Genomic DNA, 12,897 nt, shown 5'->3' on the forward strand with positions numbered 1-12,897 from the left:
TGATGACAAGGGGATGATGAAGGGGGGATGTGTGGGATGATAAGGGGATGTGTGGGATGATGACAAGGGGATGATGAAGGGGGGATGTGTGGGATAAGGGGATGTGTGGGATGATGACAAGGGGATGATGAAGGGGGGATGTGTGGGATAAGGGGATGTGTGGGATGATGACAAGGGGATGATGAAGGGGGGATGTGTGGGATGATGACAAGGGGATGATGAAGGGGGGATGTGTGGGATGATAAGGGGATGTGTGGGATGATGACAAGGGGATGATGAAGGGGGGATGTGTGGGATAAGGGGATGTGTGGGATGATGACAAGGGGATGATGAAGGGGGGATGTGTGGGATGATAAGGGGATGTGTGGGATGATGACAAGGGGATGATGAAGGGGGGATGTGTGGGATGATAAGGGGATGTGTGGGATGATGACAAGGGGATGATGAAGGGGGGATGTGTGGGATGATGACAAGGGGATGATGAGGATGTTAATGACGGGTCTGGATGATGACAGGGGGGGGATGAGGTATTTCCCACCCTAGGCTTATACTCGAGTCAATAACTTTTCCTGGGATTTTGGGTTGAAATTAGGGGTCTCGGCTTATACTCGGGTCGGCTTATACTCGAGTATATACGGTACTTCCTCTGAGAACAGTAGCAGTACTTTTATTTGTAATATAAGTCTATTAACAGGATGCTAGTTGGCATTACCAATGTCTTCTATTCTCTTATTAACCCCTTAAGGACACAGCCCATTTTGGCCTTAAGGTCACAGTCAATTTTATTTTCCATAAAATGTATGGCGCAACCAAAAAAATATTATTTGTGTGGGGAAAAAAACTGCAATTGTGCACATATTGGAAGGTTTTGTTTTCACGCTGTACACTTTACGGTAAAAATGACATGTTTTATGCTTTTCTATTATTGTCCGGCTTAAAAAAAAATCCCCAAACGTTTTAAACAAAATTAGTATGTTCAAAATCACTCTATTTGACACCTATAACTTTCAAATTTTTCCGTATACGGGGCAGTATGAGGGCTAATTTTTTGTGCCGTACTTTTTATCGGTACCACTTTTGCGTATATGTAACTTTTTAATTGCTTTTTATAAAATTTTTGGGGAACGTGATGTCACAATGTAGCGTTTTCTTTTTGACATTTATGCCGTTCACCGTACAGGATCATTAACATAATATTTTGATAGTTCTGACATTTACGCACGCGGCGATACCAAATATGTTTATTTATTTATTTTTTATGCTTTTTGGGATAAAATGATTAAAAGGGGCCATAAAAATTCTCATTGGGGGAGGGGCTTTTTAACTTTTTTAAACTATTTTTATTTTACACTTTTATAGTCCCAATAGGAAACTATTTATAACAATCATTAGATTGCATATACTGAACAGTGCTATGCATAGGAATAGCACTGATTAGTATAATCGGCAGTCTACTGCTCTGGTCTGCTCGATCTCGGACCAGAGGGAAAAAACCCGGGATGATGGCTGGAGCAGGTAAGGGGACCTCCGATCGCCATGTTGGATGATCGGATCACCGCAGCGCCACGGGAGATCCGATCATCCATTTTAACAACCATATTGCTATCCACAGGATAGGGGATATGTGTCTGATCGCAGGGGGTCCAACCGTTGGGACCCCTGCGATCTCCTGCCTGGAACCCCGGCTCTCCCCATGCATGGAGCACTCTCCGCTCTGTGCAAGAAGACTGTCGACCACCGCATGAAGCTGTAGTCAATTTCCTGCCTCCATGCACCTCTATGGGAGAGCTGGAGATACACGAGCAGGTATGTTGACCCCCGCTATACAATCAGACACTTATCCCCTATTCTGTGGACAGGGATACAATGTTTAGTACCGGAGCTCCCCTTTAAAGATTGTTCAATGTAATAGCCTGCCTACTGTCCCTCCCAATCATAATGGTGAAGTAGTGTCCAAGTGTCCAATTTTGTACATGTTTTTTTTGCTGGATATAGTAAATAAAAAAAAATTATCCTTTGCTGGATTGACAAAAGATGGTGTGAAAAGAGCTTAGAATTCAGGTGCCAATTTTTATGCTCTTTTGACTTCCATAGAAAGGATACATTTGTATAACTATTTGCACTGGTGTAATGCTGTGTTTTTAGGTAATATGGGGTGCATACATAAATGACTGTATAACATATCTATATCTATAGTAAATTAAACATTCACCTGTATTTTGTTTTAACCCCTTAAGGACTCAGCCCATTTTGGCCTTAAGGACTCAGACAATTTAATTTTTACGTTTTCATTTTTTCCTCCTCGCCTTCTAAAAATCATAACTCTTTTATATTTTCATCCACAGACTAGTATGAGGGCTTGTTTTTTGCGCGACCAGTTGTCCTTTGTAATGACATCTCTCATTATATCATAAAATGTATGGCGCAACCAAAAAACACTATTTTTGTGGGGAAATTAAAACGAAAAACGCAATTTTGCTAATTTTGGAAGGTTTTGTTTTCACGCCGTACAATTTATGGTAAAAATGACATGTGTTCTTTATTCTGGGGGTCAATACGATTAAAATGATACACATTATTATATACTTTTATATTATTGTTGCGCTTAAAAAAAATCACAAACTTTTTAACCAAATTAGTACGTTTATAATCCCTTTATTTTGATGACCTCTAACTTTTTTATTTTTCCGTATAAGCGGCGGTATGGGGGCTCAATTTTTGCACCATGATCTGTACTTTTTTTTGATACCACATTTGCATATAAAAAACTTTTAATATATTTTTTATAATTTTTTTTTTAATAAAATGTATTAAAAAAGTAGGAATTTTGGACTTTTTAAATTTTTTTTCGTTCACGCCGTTCACCGTAAGGGATCATTAACATTTTATTTTAATAGTTCGGATATTTACGCACGCGGCGATACAAAATATGTCTATAAAAAATGTTTTTTACGCTTTTTGGGGGTAAAATAGGAAAAAACGGACGTTTTACTTTTTTATTGGGGGAGGGGATTTTTCACTTTTTTTTACTTTTACTTTTACATTTTTTTACATTTTTTTTTACACTTGAATAGTCCCCATAGGGGACTATTCATAGCAATACCATGATTGCTAATACTGATCTGTTCTATGTATAGGACATAGAACAGATCAGTATTATCGGTCATCTCCTGCTCTGGTCTGCTCGATCACAGACCAGAGCAGGAGACGCCAGGAGCCGCACGGAGGAAGGTGAGGGGACCTCCGTGCGGCGTTATGAATGATCGGATCCCCGCAGCAGCGCTGCGGGCGATCCGATCGTTCATTTAAATCGCGAACTGCCACAGATGCCAGGATCTGTATTGATCCCGGCACCTGAGGGGTTAATGGCGGACGCCCGCGAGATCGCGGGCGTCGGCCATTGCCGGCGGGTCCCTGGCTGCGATCAGCAGCCGGGATCAGCCACGCATGACACGGGCATCGCTCCGATGCCCGCGGTTATGCTTAGGACGTAAATGTACGTCCTGGTGCGTTAAGTACCACCTCACCAGGACGTACATTTACGTCCTGCGTCCTTAAGGGGTTAAAGGAGTACTCCGGTGGCAAACTTTTTTTTATTTTTTTTTATCAACTGGTGCCAGAAAGTTAAACAGATTTGTAAATTACTTCTATTAAAAAATCTTAATCATTCCAGTACTTAGCAGCTGCTGAATGCTACAGAGGAAATTATTTTCTTTTTGGAACACAGTGCTCTCTGCTGATAGCATGACCACAGTGCTCTCTGCTGACATCTCTGTCCATTGTAAGAACTGTCCAGAGTAGGAGAAAATCCCCAAAGCAAACATATGCTGCTCTGGACAGTTCCTAAAATGGACAGAGATGTCAGCAGAGTTCACTGTGATGTCAGCAGAGAGAACTGTGGTCATGATGTCAGCAGAGAGCCCTGTGTTCCAAAAAGAAAATAAGTTACTATGTAGTATTCAGCAGCTAATAAGTATTGGAAGGATTAAGATTTTTTAATAGAAGTAATTTACAAATCTGTTTAACTTTCTGGCACCAGTTGATAAAAAAAAAAAGTTTTCCATCGGAGTACCCCTTTAATGCAAAAAAAATTACAGCAAACCATGGGAAAGTGCCAATATAAAAAAGAAAAGTAAAGTAGAAACAACTTTTAAACAAGCACTAAAGCAAAAGCTGCATCATAAGGGCAGACATGTTCAATATTTTGGCATACCTCCATATGTCTCATTGCTTTGTCCCACGTTGACTGCTTCTCCTCCGGACTGTATCCAGGGATTGACAAGATGTTATGAATATAATTAAAAACTTCTTGCTGGTAGGGAAGAAAAATATTTGTTGAGAATAAAGAAAAAAAAAGTAACAGAACAATAACACAACTGTTCTAAATAATATAAAGGTAGCAAACTAGATGAGAGTGTTCTAGAATAAAGGCTGTATTCCATCACCATTACAGATGCCTGAGGTGTCTCACAGGTCTCAGCAGAAATATTAATGGTTTCTCACTTGGATATGCCATCTCTGTACGACTGGTGGGGGTTGACCACTATGACTTTCAACAAACACTAAACTTAAGTGACTGAAGTGCTAAGTAAGTGATGTCGACAGGAGACAGAGCCTCACAGAGCTTTTGCAACACCCTGACACTTGGTTCTGGTGATCGGCAAGGTTCAGAGAGATCATACTTCTGTCAGTTTGATAGAGATTTGCCATCAAGTTCTCTCTTGAGATAACTCTTTTTAAAGCTAAAGCTGGTCATCCATGAAAGATAACCATAGAATGAACACTGAATCATCTGACTGCTTTCTCCCCTGACCTCCCTGTGCTGAAATTGTAAGTTTAAAAAATACCTGTGGCTTCTCCTGATCTGTCTGTTTCAGTAAATACTAGTAGTACACCGAAATGATTTTTTTTTGTCAGAGACCAAAAACTTAGGAAGTGTTTCGCCAAAAAACCTAAAACGCACCCGACGCAAAACTACAACTTCCAGCAGGTTGTGCTACAGAGCAGTGATCACCTGTGTCTCTGTAGCCAGTGCAGCATATAACTCCCAGCAGGCAATGACAACTACCAAAGGTCCTTCAACCACAATCTCATCAAATCTCAATCCCTACAAAACCTCTCTTCAGTACAGTGTAGGATAAAATACTTACTGTGCCTTCTGCTTCTACCTATGCTCAGGGTGAATGTGTCTGTCTGTCTGGTCCTGCCCCCCCAAAATTATTGGCACAATGATAACCCTATTTTTGGCCCGTATGTTTGGTGCATCCCTAGTAAATACATATATTTTTGGAGATCTGTATTGTGCTGTTCCTCTTATACTACTAGACACTGAAGAGTAAATAGCCAACTGGATTGTTACCTGATTGGGACATGTCTGTATGCTGTCTGACACTGTCAGCTATGATGGGATAGTTTCAGGCTATGTTAGGACACGATTCCCATGTTATCACCCAGTTAGCTATTAACTAATACGTTTCTAGTAACAATATAAATGAAAAGCACAATACACAATAGCTATAAAAAAAAGATGTTTCAGATTTATTGAGGAATGTTTGTATTTATTAAATCAGACAAGTCAGAAGAGGCCACAGGTCATCTTTAAAGAGAGTGAAAATTATGGCAGCAGCTATATATTTGGGCAACAAAAATGTACATGTTAAAGTCCAGAAGGGCTGATTTTTCTTTTCCCAGACAGCAAATCATTGAAGAATCTAATCTACATGAGCTGGATCCAACATTTATATGGCCAATGTTAAGGTCCCCTTTTGGAAGCCTTTTATCAGGCTTATCAAAGGAAGATGAAAAACAATCTCTTCTCTCCTGGGTCTCCACTACCACCTACCTGTCATCTGAGAAGTTACATAAGTGGGGCAACGCTGCATCGCGATCAACGCATGCGTAAGAAAATATGCCTGAATGCAGTGTCCAATGGCTGCGCAATGTTGCAAATAAGGTGACCATTGGCCACCACATGCAGGTGTGGTTTCACTAGCATACAATCATCGTGATGCAGTAAAATTAAATCGTGAAGCGGGCAAAAGAGATCTCTGATAATTATAATCATAAATAAAAGTATCAAATGTCGCTGATCAATAGAACAGTTTTCTTTACTGATGCAAGGCCTGATAAATGTGACATTTGATACACAGTCACGGCCGTAAATGTTGGCACTCCTAAAATGTTTCTAGAAAATGAAGTATTTCTCACAGAAAAGGATTGCAGTAACACATGTTTTGCTATACACATGTTTATTCCCTTTGTGTGTATTGGAACTAAACCAAAAAAGGGAGGAAAAAAAGCAAACTGGACATAATGTCACAACAAACTCCAGAAATGGGCTGGACAAAATTATTGCCGGTTGCTCCAAGCACTCGGAACAAAATGTTCTGAATGCTGGGATAGCGGAGTTACCCCTTTAAAAACCAATTCATGAGGTGAACTGCCTGTAGAGCTCAGAGACAGCATTGTGTGGAGGCACAGATTTGGAGAAGGGTGAATAAAAAAACTCTGCTGCATTGAAAGTTCCCAAGAGCACAGTGGCCTTTGTAATATTTAAATAAAGAAGAGGTTGCGAACAACCAGGACTCTTTCTAGAGATGCCCTGCCCACAAAACCTAGTAAGCAAGGAAGGGGGGGGGGGTCTTGGTAAGAGAGGTGACCAAAAACACCCAATGCTCACACTGGCTGAACTCATCCACCGATCATGAATGCAGATGGGGGAAACCATAACTGTAGTACTTCCCAATCTGTGCTTTATGGCCACAAAGGAGCCTCTCATCAGTTTGCAAAAATAAAAAGCATCTAAAGGATTGCCAGACTGTGCAAAACAAAATTATCTGGTCTGAAGAATGTAACATTAAACACAAGCACTGCTCACTACCTGCCCAATATCATCCCTACAGTGAAGCATAGCGGGGGCAGGATTTTGCTGTGGGGTTGTTTTTCAGTTGCTGGGACACAGAGACTTGTCAGGGTTAAGGGAAAGCTGAATTGAGCAAGTATAGATATATTTTAATGAAAACCTGATCCAGAGTGCTGTGGACCTCAGACTGGTCTGACGGTTTTGCCTTCCAACAAGACAATGATGGACAGATATGAAAATCTGTGTAGAGGAAGAGTGGTGCAGTTGCCCGTAGAAGCCAATCAGATTTCGTCTTTCATGTATCATTGGCCTTTTAAAAAATAAAAAAAAGTGACCTGATTGGTTGCAATGAGCAACTACTCCACTTTTCCTGTACAAAGGTTTTGATAAATCTCCCCCAATGTCCCTAAGCACAGAGCCAAAACAAAGAAATGGCTAAGGGACAACTTTGTGAATGTCCTTGCGTGGCCCAGCCAGAGCCCTGACTTAAACCAGGGATGTGGTAATCCACCTGGTACACAAAAAAAAATTTCAAACAAAATAGTACATAAATAAGGTTGTTATTCGTTTATTCATTTAGTTTTTGCATTTTCGTTTTTTCCTCCTCACCCTATAAGAGCTATAACTCTTATTATTCCAACTACAGTGGGCTTGTTTTTTGCGGGACCAAGTGCACTTTGTAATGACACCTTTTATTTTTCTATAACATTCTCCAAAACAACAAAAATACAATTTTGCTAATTTGGGGTTTTTCTTTTTAACGCCATTCACCTTGTGGTCATGTTATTTTAATACTTTAGGTCGCCTGATTACAGCAATACCAAATTTGTTTAGTTTTCGTCATGTTTTACAAATTAAAAAAAAATCTAAACTACTTAATTTTTTTACAATTTTCTGACCCCTATAACATTTTTATTTTTCAATATACGGCGCAGTATGAGGACTAATTTTTTTTGCATTGTAATCTGGTGTTTTTATCGGTACTATTTTGGTATAAATCTGACTTTTAGATTGCTTTTTACTTAATTTTGTTATGACATATGATGTTATCAAAAAATGCAATTCTGTGGTTTGGTATTACGCCACTGACCATATGGGATATATACTGTTATACTTTAATAGTTCGGACAATTACGCATGTGCCAATACCAAATGCGTTTATTCTTATTATGTTTACATGTTTTTTTCTATGGAAAATAGGGGTGATGTAAACTTTTAAGATGGAAGAGATTAATGTGTTTTTTTTTTATTTTATATTATTATGCTTTTTTTTTAAGAAGGAATCATTAGATACCGCATATAGATTAATGCAGTTTTCTTGAACTCCATCGATCTGTGCTAATTTGGTTGAGCCTGCTCCAGGCCAGCTCAATCAAATGCAGATCCACGGCAGCCATAGATGAAGATGTAAGCCCTGCGGCTATCTTCACAGTGGATCTTCAAACCCCCCCCTCTCCCCGATTGCACTGGGGGGGGTCAATCCACCCCACTAGACCACCAGGGATGGTTACCTTTAGAAGGTACCTTTAGACACCACTGTCAGACTTGACAGCAGCAATCTAAAGGGTTAATAGCCAGTCTCGGCAATTGCTGCATGAAGGCTATTATCGGCGGCCCCCAGCTACTGAAATCAGCAGCCTGCTCCATACACCCTGAGCGCAGCCGTAATAAAACCAGAGAGAGAAGTCGGTCCGGTTCATGCAGTTTCCAATTTTTTCAACAATATTAAACGCCAATATCCGTAATGTCTTATTACAAGAGGTATTTACCACAATACATATAGTTGATAGCTTAAGCGTCCATGATAGGTTTTTAATGCGTTTTTTTTTCTTATTTTCACCATAAACGCTCCCGCTATCTAGGTAATTACATGGAGTTTCTAGCTCTTACAGCAACAGCAAACAGCAATGTCCATCATTTTTTCAGAAATCCACCACAATGCGTGTAGTTTATAACAGTACGCAGCAATGTCCGCAATAGCCTTATAAGTGTATATAGACTATTTCTCAGTTATTGTGCATACCATGCGGTTTTGATGCGTTATTTGTAACTTTCTTTTCACACTTCAGATTCCCGCTACTTGCATATTCCCAACACCACATACAGCTGATAACTTTTTCAGACGTGTTATTACTGATTTGAAAGAAGCAGCAGGAGTATCCGTATCAACAATTCGTGACAGTATTCAAACTCTCTGACAGGTATGCACTAATTAGTCACCCAATAAACAACAGTGTCCATAGTATCTATTTGTCATAGGACAGTGTTCAGACTCCACAAGTGCGTGCATTAAATGGTCGCATATTGCCTCGTGGCTATTTTTCATCAAGGATTAGTAAGTCCCATTACACCACATTTCTGACCAAAAAATGCATGCAGTCTTAAGTTGATAAGTAGTTTTGCATTTAGCTGCTTAGTTAGCTACCCTTGACATTTGTTAGTATCATTCCATATGATTGAACTATCTGCGCTCCACTAGGGCATACAATTTCATTTAAGGCAGTCAAAGGTGATCAAGTGTTTGTTAAAAAAAAACTGGTGTTGAATCTCAGGTATTTTTCTTTCGTCCGGTTCGACGCGTTTCTTTGCCTCAGGAACCATCTTCAGGAACCATTTACAGGCTTTCTTTCCTCAGTCTTGTTCGCTGTTTGATGTGCAACACCGATGGCGGTCGTACATCCAGCGCCATTACTACTTCCTCCTTTTATAGGACAAAGTTACCACGCACTAGGCCTACTTGCTGAGTGCTGCCAATCACACACCTTGACGTCAGTTCTCCAACGTGTCTGTCTATGCATAGGGGACTTCCTTTCACTCAGGTACTAACTAATGAATGGGTTTACTTCTCGTCAGGAGCTCAGGCTATGTGCTGACGTTACTATCAATTGTTATGTTGTACTGGTGGAGGTTTTTATGAATAGAGGTGATTAATATGGACTACACATTGTGTAAATGCCAAATTAGTTGTTTATCTAGTTAAGAGATTGCACCCACACAATCCTTAGTTTTTGTATACACAGAACTTTTGCCGATTGTTCTGACTTCGATTCCAGTACATTTTGGATAAATTTAACACAACGCCTGGTTGTGAAATTTATCAAAGCTGGTTTAGTTTGTGATGTTTATTCAAACTGGGTTAGATATAGCTTGAGTATGCTATAAAATTTATTTAACCCTTTCGGATTTACTGAGTGCACCCAAAATGTCCATTTCGCCTTAGTTTGCAATAGGATTTTATTCCAATTTCCACCTCGTGCTGGGGAGGGACAACTTCCATTACTTGCACTGTTAGTCCATCTGGACAACTTTCATGACATAAAGAAAAATGATTACCGACCAGTGTATCCCTTCCATTAGTTATATCTGCCAGATGCTCCTGCACACATTTTTTAAGGTTCTATGTGTTTTTCCCACATAGTTGACCGGGCAGGAACATCTAAGCAGATACACAACTCCTCTGCTGTTACAATTCGCCAAGTGTTTTATCTGGAACTGTTGCTTAATGCTGGAACTCTCAAAGCAACTACCCTTCTTTATGTAAGGACAGATGTTACATTTACCACAAGGTGGATTTGGTCTTTACCGGTTCAAAGCAGCTTTTCATGAGTCTGTCCTTTAGATTTTTGCCCCTCCGGTATGTGATAGAGGGTTTTTTTTGGTAACACCTGTGATAAGATTCTATCTGATCTCACAATTTCCCAGTACCTCTGTATAATTTTCTTCCCCTGCGGGTATACCCCGCTTCAGTGGGTGAGGGTGATAACTCTCCCACCGAAGTAGTTTGGATTCATGTGACTAATTAGTGCATACCTGTCAGAGAGTTTGAATACTGTCACAAATTGTTGAAACAGATACTCCTGCTGCTTGTTTCAAATCAATACCTCTTGTAATAAGACATTACGGATATTGCCGTTTAATATTATTACAAAAGTTGGAAACTGCATGAACTGTGTTAATTACCTGGATAGCGAGAGTGTCTATTGTAAAAGCAAGAAAAAACACATCATAAAAACTTAAGTTACAAACTACATGTACTGTGGTGAATATTGTCTATAATAAGATACTGTGTACATTGCTGTTAACCATTAGTGCAAAAGTCAGAAACGGCATGTGCTGTGGTAATTAACTGGACAGCGGGAGCATTTAATGTGCAAATAAAACGCATTATAAACGCATAGTATGCACAACAATTGAAGTTACCCTGGAATTTTGGGACAAGTACTGTTGGGTCCAGGTGATGGAAGTGAATAGAGCATCTGGACTTTGTGATATTTTTGAATATTTTTTGTATTTTTTCAATTTTTGTACTTTCATATAAGCAGAAACAATTAAAGGTACGGACATATATACAACAATGTGTAGAACAATCAACACTGCTGTGTCATCCTGCAAAAACAGTCAAGTGACACTGTGGAATTGAGCACATATTAAAGAGATATGTGGCGGTCAGAGTGTTACGGTAATATACAATACAAATATTTTTAACAAAAGGACACATTAAAAGTGAAGTTTTAAAAGGGAAAACTTCCCTGGGAATTTTGTTATTTTTTGTATAATTTTTTTGGGAGACCTAAATATCTTGAATATCTTGACCTAAATATCTTGAACGTCCCTATCCTCTCTCTCTCTCTCTCTCTCTCTCTCTCTCTATATATATATATACAAAGTAATATAGACAAATTCAGAGAGCACAGTCAGACTGCTAAAATATATCCAGCATATACGTATGCCAATCACCTAATGAACAGAAAAGCCAGCCGGTAACTGGAATGATAGCTACTGCGGGGTGCTAAGCTGCAAAGGCTGAAGCAAAAATACAAAATATCGTAGAAGAATGAGAGCTTGCACTCACCGCTTCTGTAGACTTTTATCTTGCGGGTGATCCGTTCCGGCAGGGAGACTTCGTTGATGCGGGGTGCTCAGAGGCTAACAAGCGTTTTTGCACAATATGCGTGTGCTTCTTCCGGCCTCAGAGGCCAGAAGAAGCACACACCTATTGTGCAAAAATGTCTGTTAGCCTCTGAGCACCGCGCATCAACGAAGTTTCCCTGCCGGAACGGATCACCCGCAAGATAAAAGTCTACAGGAGCGGTGAGTGCAAGCTCTCATTCTTCTATGATATATATATATATACCGTATTTATCGGGGTATACCACGCACCGGCCTATAACACGCACCCTCATTTTACCAAGGATATTTGGGTAAAAAAAGTTTTTTACCCAAATATCCATGATAAAATGAGGGTGCGTGTGTGCGCGTGTATACCCCGATATACCCCCAGGAAAGGCAGGGGGAGAGAGGCCGTCGCTGCCCGCTTCTCTCCCCCTGCCTTTCCTGGGGTCTAGAGCGCTGCTGTCGGCCCTTTTCACCCCCTGGTTATCGGCGCAGCTGCCCGTTCTGTCCCCCTGACTATCGGTGCCGGCGCCGATAGCCAGGGGGAGAGAAGCGGCGCCGACAGCCAGGGGGAGAGAAGGGGCAGCGGCACCCATTGCCGGCGCCGCTGCCCCGTTGCCTCCCCCCATCCCCGGTGGCATAATTACCTGAGTCGGGTCCGCGCTGCTCCAGGCCTCCGTCCCCAGCGTCGTTGCTATGCACGGCGCGGCGCTCTGACGTCATGCGCCGCGCCGTTCAGCGCATTGCAATGACGCCGGGGACGCACGATGGAGGCCTGGAGCAGCGCGGACCGGACTCAGGTAATTATGCCACCGGGGATGGGGGAGGCAACGGGGCAGCGGCGCCGGCAATGGGTGCCGCTGCCCCTTCTCTCCCCCTGGCTGTCGGCGCCGCTTCTCTCTCCCTGGCTATAACCAGGGGGTGAAAAGGGCCGACAGCAGCGCTCTAGACCCCAGGAAAGGCAGGGGGAGAGAAGCGGGCAGCGACGGCCTCTCTCCCCCTGCCTTTCCTGGGGGTGTATCGGCGTATAACACGCACACAGACTTTAGGCTAAAAATTTTAGCCTAAAAAGTGCGTGTTATACGCCGATAAATACTGTATATATACGGTGTATATATACTGTATACACACACACACAGATA

General features: G+C 41.2%; 1 protein-coding gene across 5 annotated transcripts in view; it reads right to left on the bottom strand.

Annotated features, from left to right (window-relative positions):
- The window catches only part of VPS8 (VPS8 subunit of CORVET complex), a 281,893-nt gene that overhangs the window by 121,483 nt on the left and 147,513 nt on the right, over positions 1–12,897 (bottom strand). For all 5 annotated transcript variants that reach the window (XM_056535311.1, XM_056535309.1, XM_056535310.1 and 2 more), the window contains one exon: positions 4,214–4,312. In XM_056535311.1, coding sequence (XP_056391286.1) covers positions 4,214–4,312 — 99 coding nt within the window. The remainder of the gene's footprint in view (positions 1–4,213; positions 4,313–12,897) is intronic.

This window comes from Hyla sarda, chromosome 8, assembly GCF_029499605.1.
Source record: "Hyla sarda isolate aHylSar1 chromosome 8, aHylSar1.hap1, whole genome shotgun sequence".
Lineage (NCBI taxonomy): Eukaryota > Metazoa > Chordata > Amphibia > Anura > Hylidae > Hyla > Hyla sarda.